Consider the following 14,879-nt stretch of genomic DNA (forward strand, 5'->3'; position numbering starts at 1 on the left):
TTTCTCTTTGCTTTGTTGGCCAAGCTTTACCTGATGTATCCTTTTCTCTTTGGTCTACCACATTTCCAGCTGCTGCTTGGCAAATTAAAGTGCACCTCCAAAAAAGAAATCAAAATGCTAAGAGGTCTTACGAACAGTCTGCATGAGAAAGGGCTCAAGATTAGAGCCAAGGATTCTCAACATGATGGAAAAAATATTTAAGGGAGAAATTTCCAGTTTTTCTCAAATACTTAAAGGCTTTCAGAACAACCTAATATTTTGAGCTATTGGAAAATTAAATCATTCATCCTACAAGTCTTCATTGTTGGAAGCATATAAACCAAGCAATTTATTCACTTGTCAAGGAAATTAGAGACCATTTGTGGAGTGGTTGGAAAGTTAGATTATATAATTTTAAAATCTCTTTCTATCTTTAAAATGTGGAATTGGAAGGAACCTTGTATAATGACTCCATTTAGAGGGAATGTCTAGGCTCCCATGCCTTCCACTTTAATGACCTCAGGGCTTGATGCCTAGAAATGGGAACTTCTGAGGTTGTATCAGAAAAATCATTTAAGTACTGTTAGGGGTATATATAACTTTGGCTGAAACATAATTTACATGCTGGTAATAATTATAAGTTACTGGTGGCCATTCATCTCTTAATTGAATCTTTATGATCAGTTTTTCTTTTGGCAAATTTTGCTTCTTGGGTAATTAGATGTTATACATTCAATAAATGGTTATTGAACAGCATTATGTGACAGCACTGGCAATCAATAGGTGAGTTAAGCAAGGCCCCCACTCTCATACAAAATATAGTTGAATGTGGGAGACAGGTGTGTTTAAGTGAATAATTACAAAATAGTATATTGTATGTTACTTCAGGACCTTACAGGAACTTCATTACATCAGAGACCATATCCATTTTATGTTCCCTAGAACCTAGTAGAGTGCTGCTGTGTATTATGCCCTAAATTAAATAGTTATTGAATAAATTAATGAATTCTTTGTAGGCTTTGGTTAAGCTTTATTCAAAACAATAATAGTAATGTAATGAGTAGGCTAATTTTTTAGCAAATCTTTTTTTCCCATTTGTTGAATATTGTATAAAATAAGCTGAGCCTAAATTATTTTTCTTTCTTCTTTTTTTTTTAAAAGATTTTATTTATTTATTTGACAGAGACAGAGACAGCCAGTGAGAGAGGGAACACAAGCAGGGGGAGTGGGAGAGGAAGAAGCAGGCTCATAGCAGAGGAGCCTGATGTGGGGCTCGATCCCGTAACGCCGGGATCACGCCCTGAGCCGAAGGCAGACGCTTAATCGCTGTGCCACCCAGGTGCCCCTATTTTTCTTTATAAAATCTAAATTCCAAAATATTATTTTATGTAGTGTCTCATGGAATATGTACTTATATTGCCAGGTGCATCTGTTTTTTAAATTGAGTTATATTAAGTATTCATAATATTAATAGTATAATTATTATTATTATTAATAGTATAATTATTAATAGTATAATAACATAATAGTATGTTATGTTATATTAATTGGTATTGATTTTCCTAATAAATTCTACTTTAGCTAACCTTGATTTTAAGTGCATGTTTGTGTGACTCCTGAGGATACACACCAGACGTTATTATTTTACTTTAATAATATATGCAGAGTTGGGACTCCTGGGCGGCTCAGTCGGTTAAACGTCTGCCTTCGGCTCAGGTCATGATCCCAGGGTCCTGGGATTGAGTCGTGCATTGGGCTCCTTGCTCAACTGGGAGTCTGCTTGTCCCTCTGCCTGCCTCTCCCCTTGCTTCTGTGCTATCACTCTCTCTGACAAATAAATAAATAAAAATCTTTAAAAAAATAATATATGCAGAGAAAAGAAACCTAGTTGTTGCTGAGGAATAATCAGTTCCTCCCCAGAAACTTTTCTTATTCTCTAAAACCAGTGAGGTCACTGAATTTGATGATCCTATTGACTTCATAGAGAATTCAGGTTGTGTGTCCAGAGGATACACGGCAGGCAGTGAAACAGACACTACTCAAATAAAAGCCAAAATAATATGTACTTTAGTCTGCCTTACCTGGAAAACTAGCATCTTGTGAAATCACAAAACATTGAATGTAAGCTTTTCTGGAGGAAAAGATTCCATATTCAATCTCTATTCTATGACCATTTCTTGTACAAAAAAAGTTAAGCCACATCAACAATACAAACATAATATGAATGAAAATACATTAGTCTATTTAGTTCTCTCTTGTAAAATATTATAATATATTCTGGATATGGATCTGAAAATAACTATGTAGTTTGTTATTTTTACTCTATTATACTCTTAGCAATTGTCTACTTTCCCAGTTACAATAAGCTCCATTTAGTTGTCAAGCATTTTCTTAAAATGTTCGTATGCTTTTCTGGACAACTAATTTTTGTCTGTTGAATTGACTAAAGGGTATTTATCTTTGGCCATACCAAAATAATTTTGACGCAAGTATATATACAACTTCTGGATCTTAACTAGATGCTGAAATATTCAGTTTTTTTATACTTCCTTCAAAATTAGAGATAAAACATAACTGTAACTTTGAAAAAGAGTTATCACTCTGTCGAAATTTAAAGAGCAAATAATCATTATTAATATATAGAGTTGTTATTAAATAAATTACTGTGGATCCAGTGATGTTAAAACTAGAGAATCCTGACTTTACACAGTAATATTAGGCACAGGATAATATTTACTATGTCACTAGAGTAACTAATTAGAGTTTACTTCCTTTGAAAGGACAAAACCTATTACAATGGCCTTGTTTCATATTTCCTATAACATCTGTTCAAATGAACAAGTGTTTGATATTTTTACATTTTACATTCATCTATTTTACAGAACTGATGAAGCAAAATAATTCTTCCAATGTCATCAATGAAGAAAACATACATATTTCAGTAGAGCTTTTTTTTTTTTTTAAGATTTTATTTATTTATTTGACACAGAGAGAGAGACAGCCAGTGAGAGAGGGAACACAAGCAGGGGGAGTGGGAGAAGAAGAAGCAGGCTCCCAGCAGAGCAGGGAGCCTGATGCAGGGCTCGATCCCAGGACCCTGGGATCAGGCCCTGAGCCAAAGGCAAACACTTAATCTTAACAATTGAGCCACCCAGGCGCCCCTCAGTAGAGTTTTGTCACAAGTAAAGGTCTCGTTCCCTCAAAATTTACTGTTTCTCTGAATGTCAAATTCTTACGCTTTTAAAAATTATCCTAGAAGTAGTGTAGTAAACTTAACATCTCACTTATCATCGTGAGATTTATATGTTTCTACTGAGAATTATAAAGCAGAGTACAAGCTTCTTTTAACTTTTAACATACCATACAAATACCAAAATACGTAGTTTTTTTCCTTACTTTCATATTAGGGATAAAATCATCCTCTAACTTTGGAAAAGATTTATTACTCTCTGAAAAAGTTAAAGGGGAAATACTCCGTGATTAGTGTGTAGAATTGTTATTAAATGAATTGGTATGGATTCAGCGCAGTGAAAGCTAGGGAGTCCTGACTTTACACAGTTATCTTGTAAGTCAATTCACATACATTTCCCTCCCACTATAAATTGTTCTGATGAATAAAGAGGTCAAAAATTTTCCACTTGATCAGCTTTATTATGTAGGATTGTATAAGGCATGGTTATTAATGAATTAACGATAACATTTATTAATTTTTTTAGGTGAAAGTTCCAAAATTTAGCAACATGGAAATTTAAAAGAATCAGTGAAATGGCATAATGAAAAAACCTGACATAGTCTTCAAAAAATGAAATAAATTGTCTTATTAGAATGAAAAGTATGTTCACTCTACTCTGTTTACAGAAAAGTAAAAACATTTTAAAATTAAATTAGTTGCATTATGTTTTTGAAACATAACCTTCATTTTGTTCATTTTATAGCATTTTTTGTTTTGCAAATATTTATATTAATAACTTGGTGCATCATGTATTTGAACTAAGAATAACAGTCCTATTATTCTTTATATCACGTAATATCTCTGTTCCCCTTATTATTTCAATTATTAGTAAATACAACATATATCTTAATGGCATAAAAATTCCTAAATTAGTTTTTCTTTGTACTTCATCCAGAACTCTAACTTTGAAGTACACTCAGGTGTCTTTTAAAGATTTATTTATTTATTTGAGAGAGAGCGAGCAAGAACACAGTGGGGAGGAGCAGAAAGAGAGGAAGAGAAAGTCTTAAGCAGACTCTGTGCTCAGCGAGGAGTCCCAGGTGGGGCTTGATCTCACGAACCTGAGATCAGGACCCTGGGATCATGTCCTGAGCTGAAAAGGGTTGGAAGCTTAACCGACTGCGCCACCCAGGTGCCCATTATGTGTCTTGTATTTACTAATGACACCACAAATATTGTGGTTAAGTATATTTTGAAAGTTAATCAGGGCATAGCTTTGAAAAACATAGTGATGTATTTACAAGTCCAAATGATATTCCACGTTTTTTTTTTTTTAATTTATTTGAGAGAGAGAGAGCGAGAACACAAGCAGGGGGAGGAACAGAAGGAGAGGGACAAGCAGACTCTGTGCTGAGCACATAGCCCGACATGGGGGTTGATCCCACAACTCTGAGATCATGACCTGAGCTGAAATCAAGAGTCTGACACTTAACCAACTGAGCCACCCAGGCGCCCCCACATTTATTATTCTTTATTATGTTGCTTCATTTTTTCTCAGAACCATTATGTACTTATATACATACCATACTAATGATTTTTTCTTTTGTAAGATTGTCTTTTATCCCAAAACAAAATAACTTCTTCATTACACATTGAATACAACACCAATTCCCATTAACAATACCGTCAGAACATACACTGAAATGGTTTAATTCTTCCTATCTCCCTGACTACCACTCTGGGATATGTCTCTATCTTCTCTTGCTCGGACTTCCACAATGTTTCATTGTTTCCATGCTTGTCTCCTTATTCATTTTTCATCAGAAACAGTGATCTTTGTAAACCAGAATAATATCAGGATATTTCTCTGCTTAAAATTCTCCAGTGGTTTCCTTTCACAGACTATAACTTGCTTCCTGCCAGTTGTCTTTAATCCCAAACCACTGTCCTGAGTATTCATTTTACATCAATTCACTGAGCACTCCCATTCTTTGAACTGACCAAGTATGTGTGGGCTGCTCACTGTTCCTTCTGGCTAGAAACTAGTGCTAAGCTAAGCATGTGTGGCTCCTTTTGTCATTGAAATCCCATTTATCATCTACTCACCTCACCTCCTCACCCTTCACTTGTCGCCATCTGTAATTATCTTTTTGATGTTGTTAGGTTTTGTGTGTGTGTATCTCTTATCACTAAAATACATAAGTTTTATAAGAGCAGAGTCTTGTGTGCAGCTGTATCTCTTATGCACCTAGAGCAGTAGCCGTTATGTAGTACATCCTTTCAAATAATGTGTCATAAAAATACTTCCCCACTAATGAGAGTCTTCCTGTTGGGTGGGAGTAAAATAGAAGACTACTAGGAAAATTAATTTAGACAAAATTCAAAGTTACAACATTAATTTGAATGTTCTTCAGCCATCAGACAGGAAATTGAGAGACTAACAAGCCAGACAGAAGCATCACCAGATGTCTCAATATAGAAATTTACTTTTTCTCAAAATAGAGTTCAGAGCATCACGCTGAAAGGACATGAAATTAAAACAAACAAGTAAAACAGCAATAACAAAATACTGTATAATGTTCTCCTTGAACAGGCTTGAATTATTGTACTCTATCTGTCCTTTGGCTCAGCTCAGAAAACATGGTGTCTTCCTTGGTACCTCCTTTTCTCTCACAGTCTTTGTCCAACCATCAGTACATCTTGGCAGGTGTATCTTCAGAATTTATCCAAAATCTGTCTACTTCTCTGTATCTCTACTGGTAGTCCCCTGGCCCCCCACTGTCATCTCTTAGCTAAAGTTTTGCAAGAGTTCCCAGTGGGTCTCCCTGCTTCAACTCTTGCTTCACTTCACTCTGTTTTCCACATAATGCTCAGTCATCTATTTAAAAAGTGAAAGTCCAATGTCACTTAGCTCATGATGCTCCAGTTCTTCCCCTCTCACTTGCAGCAAAAGCCAAACTCCTTACAGTGGCCAAAATCTTTGATTTTCTGTTACCTTTCTGGCCTCATATCCAGCTGTGGCCACCTCACCATTCCTGGAACTCACTAAGCATGTCTCCAACTTCAAGCCCTTTCACTTGTCGTTTTTCCTTCCTGGAACACTCCCTGCCCCCACTCCATTTCCACCTAGTTTGCTTCTTTGTTTTCTTTATATACAATGAATGATATTTACCATCAAATAGTCAATGTAGAAATGTATTAGAAAATAGTGAAAACCTTGTTTTAGATGTGTGGCCTAGCTTAGACCATAAGACAATGGATTCTTGAGTCAGAATATTTCAGTTGAAAAACCAGCTCTGCCACTCTAAATTTTGTCTAAAGTTTTCTACTGTGAAATGCTTGCCTGGCTCATAGTAAATGCTCAGTTAATGCCATTATTATTATTATTTCGGTAGGACACCTGTTATTGAGACATAGCTACAAGTGGGCTAAAAATATGATTTGCATATTATTTCCACTGGAAAGTATATCTTAAATTTTTTCTATGCTACTAAATAGCCTTAAATGGCAAAAAATAATTTTGAGTCCTATTTGTATTATGACATGTAATAGAGACACTATAACTTAACTATTACTCCATCATTATAAATTATTTAGCTTCCAGTTCTCTTTTATTACTGCATTGCAATTAATATTCACTTGAATATTATACTTTCTTTTGTGTATTAAGATTTTTTTAGTGTAAATATATGGATTCATGGATGTAAGATTGTTAGTTGAAGTATCCATTTGATATTAGCCTCAAGAAAAGTAAACTAAACAATGCCTAAGTCACTTCTTTAAATTCATATAATTTTAAATTTTTGTATTAAAAAGCCATTTACTCACATTGCTTTTTATAATTAGAAAGAATCAAGTGTAACATAAGAAAACGATAGAACATAAGAAACTGTAATTAATTAATATTTTCTTTAAAAACTAAGAAATAACTTTGTATCTGCTGAATTGGTGTTCCTAGATAAAGAATAATTACAAGGAAATTGTTTGGAAGTACCATGTATGCACAGAATGGTGTGCCCCTAAAAGTAATGATAACAAGAAAGAAATTGAATTTTTAATTTCAGCTCGAGACTGTTTCACCTGTTTGATCATTTGGCAAACCTGCCTTTCTGTTGTTCAGAAGGCAAAGTGACTGGTCCAGTTACCCTACCGTTAACCCATTCTGCAGAGAACTTCTGTTTATAGCCTTGCCAGATGAATACTGTACTGCTGAGAATTAAGTGACCCCAGTGCAGTGAAACCTGGCTATAAAGACATGAGGCATTGATTAATTTTTCCTATTTCATATAAGACTGTTTTTCTAGTATTTTACTCAACTGAATAGATCAAAATCTGTAAAAAGCCAATTTGTAATAAGTCAGATTGTATATTAAAAAACCATACTTATTATTCTCTTCTCTAAATTTCAGTATAAAGAACGTAACTCCCAAAGTAGGAGACCCTGAAACCCGCAAAGCTATTCGCCGTGCCTTTGACGTGTGGCAGAATGTAACTCCTCTGACATTTGAAGAAGTTCCTTACAGCGAATTGGAAAATGGCAAACGTGATGTGGATATAACCATCATTTTCGCATCTGGTTTTCATGGAGACAGTTCTCCCTTTGATGGAGAGGGAGGGTTTTTGGCACATGCCTACTTCCCTGGACCAGGAATTGGGGGAGATACTCATTTTGACTCAGATGAGCCGTGGACACTAGGAAATCCTAATCATGATGGTAAGTGCATAGCTTTTTTCATTGCAAATAGTTCTGTTTTTATTTTTATTTTTGAAATGCCTAAGTGATTTACTAATTTAAAAACTTTTAAGGTGTTGATTCTAAATTTGTTTTTAAAATGAAAAACACGATATGAGGCTTTTGATAACATTTTAGAACAAGAATTTGTATGGGTCAGTAGATATTACTAGTTTTTCATATGGTCTGTTGCCTAGAGGTTAGAACTTTACACTGTGTTCTGCGAATAAAGTGAATTTTGTTTTCTATAAAATGTCATTTAAAAGACTTCATAGTATTTTAAATCATGGACCATGCTTAAGGAAATTCTGCTATTTTTGCTACACTATATTGCAGTGTTTCCACTTGAAACTTAACCTGATTGACATTTTGTGGTGTAGCTTCTGCCACCTTTCTTGTTCTTTTCTTTTCTATTATCACCTATCTAGTTTGTAAAATTTTGCCACCTTCATCTTTATTTCCATTTTCTTGGTCTCCCAATATGACATAACTACATAATTTATTATTTTTATGTTATATCTTTCTTTATTTTTATCAAAAAACTGCTTTTTGCAAATCTGTTCCAACAAATCTGTCAGATTTTTAATCTTTAAAATTATTCTGATATGCAAAAATAAATTTAAAATAACTCAATAACTGAAAGAATAGTTACTTCATGTAAGAAGCGTGTGTTGCTTCCTAGACAACAATTCATAATTCAATTTTATGTTTAAAAAATATTCACATAAGTACAGGATCCTAGAGTTAGAAGATGCCTAAGCATCCACCTCTTGCAATTCTTGTAATTAAGACAAATATTTTTCTTCTTCACTATAGTAGAATGTTGTTGAAAATACAGCATGCCTTGTTTTAATGACAGCTAATCAGCTGATAAAAGTCTTAATTCCTCCTTGATGAGTTAAACCCAGCCATCAAATTAAGCTTTGTTAGTTCATCAGAAAATTTAGTTAGCTGGATTAGTGTAATAGCCTTGCATTTTGAGAATGCACAGGGTTCAAACATTATAGGTAGAATGAAATAAGTTGAGTTAAATTTAAAATAACATCAATTTTCAAAGAAAGAAAATATAATAAATACTTGCTCCTGTTTTCCAAAAGAAAATAAAATATCTACTGTTCAATAAAATGGCCATTTGCATTGTTATTAATAGGTATATTGACTATGAAATTATGACTTCATTTTTAAGAACTGATTTGGAGACAAATGGCAAGTATGTTGGGAGATTTCACTATATAGTAGTGTCATGAAAGCCAAAAACTTTGAAGTTGGACAGGCTGCATTCAATTCCTGGCTAACCGATCATAGCTCAAGAAGCCTCTACTGTGCTGTATGCTTATTTTCACTCTGCAGGTTGTATTGCAGGGCTGGGACATTGCAAGTAGACATGCTTTCTATTCAGGATTGTTTAACGTACTCTATGCCTGAGCATCCAATAATAAAATATCTGCAACATGGTAGTAGGCCCACACTGGTGTGATACATAAATCATTTAAAATTAAATGTGTTTATCTTATTTAAAAAAAATTTTTTTATTAAGTGGGCTCCACACACACCATGGGGCTCAAACTCAAGACCCTGAGATCAAGACCTGAGATGAGATCAAAAGTTGGATGCTTAAGCGATTGAGCTACCCAGGCACCCCTATCTTATTTTTATCAAAGTTGCACAGGCAGGGGCACCTGGGTGGCTCAGTCATTAAGCGTCTGCCTTCGTCTCAGGGCGTGGTCCCGGCGTTCTGGGATCCAGCCCCGCATTGGGCTCCTCCTCTGGGAGCCTGCTTCTTCCTCTCCCACTCCCCCTGCTTGTGTTCGCTCTCTTGCTGGCTGTCTCTCTCTCTGTCAAATAAATAAAATCTTAAAAAAAAAAAAAATTGCACAGGCATTCTAATGAAGTAGCTCATACATCTTCAGGTCAATTGTCAATTGTTAATATAAATGTTTGCATTCTAAATGAGAAGAATGGCACTTATAATGGTAGAATTTTGCTGATGGAGGCAAAACTGCATTTGCTTCTGGGAAAAGACTTCTTCTAAAATTCTAAACAGAAAATTATTTTTATTGCAGTAATTATAATTCCAAAAGTATTATTCTAATAATAGATTAATTGTTAAGGCTACTACAAATCTGGAGCTTTGAAGTCATGTTAATTTGGGTGATGATGCCTATCAAATGGCCTGTATTTTCCCTTAAAATATTGAAATCCTTAAGAAAGCTGCACACATTTTTTAGACGTATCCTCTATTAGCTGCATTTTTTAGGTATCAAGAAATGCTTTTTGAAAATAACCAAAAAGCTTTAAGAAAAGGTCTATAGGGACATTTGAGATGACAGAGGAAATGAGAATGTTTACACTGATTTAAGTGTGATTGCTGTTATGAATGCTTCTGTGTTTTGCACGACTTTTCCAAGGAAAAGTCTATAATATATATATATATATATTCTCTATATATATAGAATAGAATTGAAATAGAACATAGGAACTAAAGATACACAATCATGTCAATGGACTTTTGACTCAGATTATGTATTAATACATTTGATTGCCTCTTAATTTATACTGGAGAAATATAATAATTTTTGTACATAGGCATACTATTAAACAAAACAAATTATTTAATAATTAGTGTTTCGTTTGGAAGAAAATATTTCCTTACTGATCATATAAACATATTTTTTCTTTTGAGTGAGCTTAAAGAAAATGACTACAAAATCATAGTGTTTCAGAATTGTAGGGGACTAGGGAGAAGTTAACTGTCTGTTCAAGATGTAATACCGTAAAGATTTACTGCTTAATTGAAATTCAGACTTTTAACTAGCAACAGCAGGGCAACTAGGGTGGTGTCATGCTGAAGTATTGATCATTTATCAAAAGAACAGCCTCTAGCTTTGCTGTGTTGCTGGTGAATGTGGGGAGAATTAATGCATTTTTACATCCTAGATCCTAACTGTCTGTAAGATTATCTTTTTGTATCACACATATACAAGGAACAATTCTGACATCTTCATTGATAAACTTCTTCTTTTCTTTACTCTAGTCCTCAAATGCCCCCAAGCTTACTTAACTGAGAAATTTTCTTTCTTTCCTATTCACAGCTCTTAAGCACCTAGAAAACAGAGCAGCTTGATAATTTAGCAAAAATGCAAATGAAAGAGCCTCTTGATAAGTACCCAGCTCATTTTCCACAGCATATTGCTCAGCTAATGAAGGCAATTTGAATTCTGTCTACCTCAAAAGAGATAAACAGTGTCTTAGGCTGCCAGTAACCTTTAATTCATTGTTACCCACTTTCCTATCAATTTGCTTATAGTCATGATACCTTTCAAAAACTCAAGCTAAAACCCATTAAGTAAATTACACAATAATTGTATTAAATAAATAAATACACCTCTCTCTCTCTCTCTCTCTCTCCTACTTAATAAAAATAATGCCACTTTTTCCAAGAGGTTTTTTTTTTTTTTCCTGGAGTGGATAAGCAAAACATATGCATAGTAATTCTAAATAGAAAATGTTACTGTGATATGGTTTTTCGCAAAGTATACATTGCCTGAATGTGAGTTGGAAAATTTAACTCTAGAAAAGTGTTAAGATTCATTTTAAGCATCATTATCATATTGTTTCCTTGGCTACAGTATAGAGTTTAAATGGCGCTATCAACGTAAACACAAACTTATCACAAAGATTCTTTCTAATTAGACAAGTATGTACCGCAGTAATAGGATTTCAAATTGATAATCTCTAAGCAAAAAAGTTACCTATTAAAATGTTACATAAAACTACCACAGAAAAATATCTAGAGGCAAGTCTTATTATACCATAGAGTTGCAGTTCTATTAACAAGAAGAATGTGTTGCATTGGCTCTGTTTATTATCAGAAAAATCACTGCCTGAGGTAAGAAGATGATCAGGAGGTGCGCAGGGCTGTCGTGGCAGTCCACCTAAGAATTAGGGAGAGAGAAATGATGATAGAAATTGTATCAAGACATCAAAACCCTTAAATCTGTTACATCATCATGATGGTTAGCTTTATGTGTCAACTTGACTAGACTAAGGGGTACACATATAGCGAATAAAATATGATTTCTGGATGTGTCTGTGAGGGTGTTTCTGGAGGAGATTAGCATTGGATTCAGTAGACTGAGTAAAGAAGATCCTCCCTCCCCAATGTGTGCAGCCATCATCTAATCCATTGGGGGCCAAAAAAAAAAAAAAAGAGGAAGGGGGAATTTTCTCTCTCTTTTTGAGCTGAAACATACATCTTTTCCTGCCCTTGGAGACCAGAACTCCTGGTTCTTGGGCTTTCAGTCTCTGACTGAATCATACCATTGGCTTTCCAGGTTCTCCAGGTTGCAGGTGGCATGTTGTGAGACTTCTCAGCCTCCATAATCTTTTGAGTTAATCCCTATAATAAATCTCCTTTTAAATATCCGTAGATATCCTACTGGTTCTGTTTCTCTGGAGAATCCTGGCTAATATAACCGATAAATGTGAAGCAGTCAAATTCTACATGTAAGGCAGCTCATTCTTTGAATAAACCTAGTTGAAGTTAAAAATCTTCACAATGTGATGCCTCAGTCAATGGACTTGATTTATGTCGACTGGGGAGAGTTAACTTTCTGTAGGAGATATTTTGTCATTGGCAGACTAGAGATGTGTTGGTGCCAAGAAGTAAACTTAGGCCTTAACCAGCTGTCTGCCATCTCCCAACTTTTTCTGCTCATTTTGCAACCATAACTGCTATATAATATTTTTCTGATGCTTACAGGATCTTGACTTTGATCTTTGAGGACAGGAAAAGTTGGATGCCAAATAGATATTTACCAAGAGGCCTGGAAGTGCTACAGTCTGTGGGAATATTGTCCAGATCAATCTTTCCTGTGCTTTTTTTGAAGATAAGGGAATCACTTGATATGACTAGGCAGTCAAGGACCTTAATCTATCTTTAAAACCAAAGTACTTATTGAGATTTTAAAATCTAAGAATATTAGCTTTCTACCACATAGTTCTTACCTTACCATGTTTTACCAAAACTTGGAAGCGCTCTCTCTCAAATTAACTTGGCTTTCAAAACTATAATAGAGATATTTTTGTGTGTTTTTAACAACATGACTTCTTTCCTTCTGATTTCTTTCCTGGAATGAACTTAATTTCACTGAGTTTATTTTATTTCAGTACACTGGTGACTTTAATAGTCTTGAGTTTTTCAAAACCTCTCAGTTACATTGCCTCACATGATTAGTATGCAGTATCTACTTAGTTATTAGATCCTTGTGTGCAGTTAGAGAAAAGCAGATGAATTGGTGTCATCACACTCAAAACATTTCATTATATCCGTTTAAATGAAGTATATAGATGGATCGTGAACATTAAAATACAGATAATATCAAACTCTTAATAAATGAAACAGGTAAGACCAGAGATTTCAGTGGCTTAACACAATAGAATTTTATTTCTTGCTCATGTGGTGGGGAAGAGGATTGTCCACTCACTTGATCTAAGTCCCAGAAAAATCGAGGCTCAGCTATCATCCACACGTCATTTCCAGAGTTGCCTTGGGTATTAACATCCAGTCAGTAGCTGGGAGACCTGAGGTAGATTTGCTCATGGAGTCGTGTTATGTGCCAGACCTGCAGGTGGTAATAATATTCCTGACAAGTTCCACGAACTAGAATTCAATTCCGTGGCCACACCTAATCTCAGGAAGGCTGGAGAAAGGTGATAGGTTTGATGAGCAACTAGCCATTGTCTGCCACACCAATATGATAGGAGGTAAAAACAATACTAGTTTGACTTTAGATACACTCTGCCTCTGTGAATTAGTTGCTTAACCATAATTTGCCTTAATACAGATTTTGACCTATTGACTATTATTTAGCTTCTGTTATTCCTCTCCTTATATTTGTAGAATTTTCTTTGTTATTTATCTTCATATATGTTATTTATCTTTAAATTTAGGTGGTCATCAATAAGGCAAAATATAGTAGAAATTTCAAATTTAGCCATTAGTTTTTCAATATAAAAAATTAATGTCTGAGTTTTTGAGAAAATGTAATTATTAAAATTAATAATTTTATAGTCTTATCTCAATTATTAAGATTAGTAATTAATTTATAGTACCACTTTAATAATTTCCTTACAGTTTAAGCACAACAAAACTATCTACTAGTTATTCTCACATTTAATTTATAACTCGCTTCATTTGAAATCAAATGTTGCCACAATTCACCTCCTCCCCAGTGTACTGATTACATATCAAGGCAGCAGCAGAAATAGCTCTTGGTGCAATCCACAGTGGAAATTGTAGTTTGTCATTGATTTAATGCATCAGAGAACACGACCACTGTGGGCTTCGAGGAAGTTGCACTTGTCTTAGGCAAGGCTGTAATAGATGCATGTGTACTGAGAAATGGAGATTGACCGAAGATCATGGGAAATCAAGAACCTAAGAAAACAGGGAAATCAAGAAGTAATTAAAAACCTCTCTGCTGGGGCACCTGGGTGGCTCAGTTAGTTGAGCATCCAATTCTTGATTTCAGCTCAGGTCATGATCTCAGGACTGTGAGATTGAGCCTCGTGTTGGGCTCCACGCTGGGCGTGGAGCTTGCATGGGATTCTCTCTCTCTCTCTCTCTTGCTCTGCCTCTCCCCCCTCATTCTACATGTGTTTTCTCTCAAAAAAAAAAAAAAAAAAAGACACTTCTCGGCTGGTTTATCATCAATCTTATTCAAAGTTTCATAAAGCCAAATTTAATTGAGTGTTTAGTATGTCTCAGATACTGTTTTAAATTCATTGTATGTCCCTAACTCATTTACTCCACACCACAAACTAGATAGTGGAATTACTTCCATTTTGCAAGAAAATTGAGGCATAGAAAGTTTGGTAACTAGCCCAAAGTACCTAGTTGGTAATAACAAAATGAGAGCATTAAGAAGATACTAAAGAACCAGGGAAAGGGACAATCTACTTGAAGACTCAGGAGAGAAGCCTATCACTGAAAAT

The 14,879-nt window shown here is 34.8% G+C and overlaps 1 protein-coding gene across 1 annotated transcript in view; it reads left to right on the forward strand.

Annotated features, from left to right (window-relative positions):
- Positions 1–14,879, forward strand: part of MMP16 (matrix metallopeptidase 16) — a 290,244-nt gene that overhangs the window by 153,118 nt on the left and 122,247 nt on the right. Inside the window, exon 4 of the mRNA XM_045806016.2 lies at positions 7,561–7,865. Coding sequence (XP_045661972.1) covers positions 7,561–7,865 — 305 coding nt within the window. The remainder of the gene's footprint in view (positions 1–7,560; positions 7,866–14,879) is intronic.

Source organism: Ursus americanus, chromosome 9 (assembly GCF_024610735.1).
Source record: "Ursus americanus isolate L20-20 chromosome 9, mUrsAme1.1.p, whole genome shotgun sequence".
NCBI classification, from domain to species: domain Eukaryota; kingdom Metazoa; phylum Chordata; class Mammalia; order Carnivora; family Ursidae; genus Ursus; species Ursus americanus.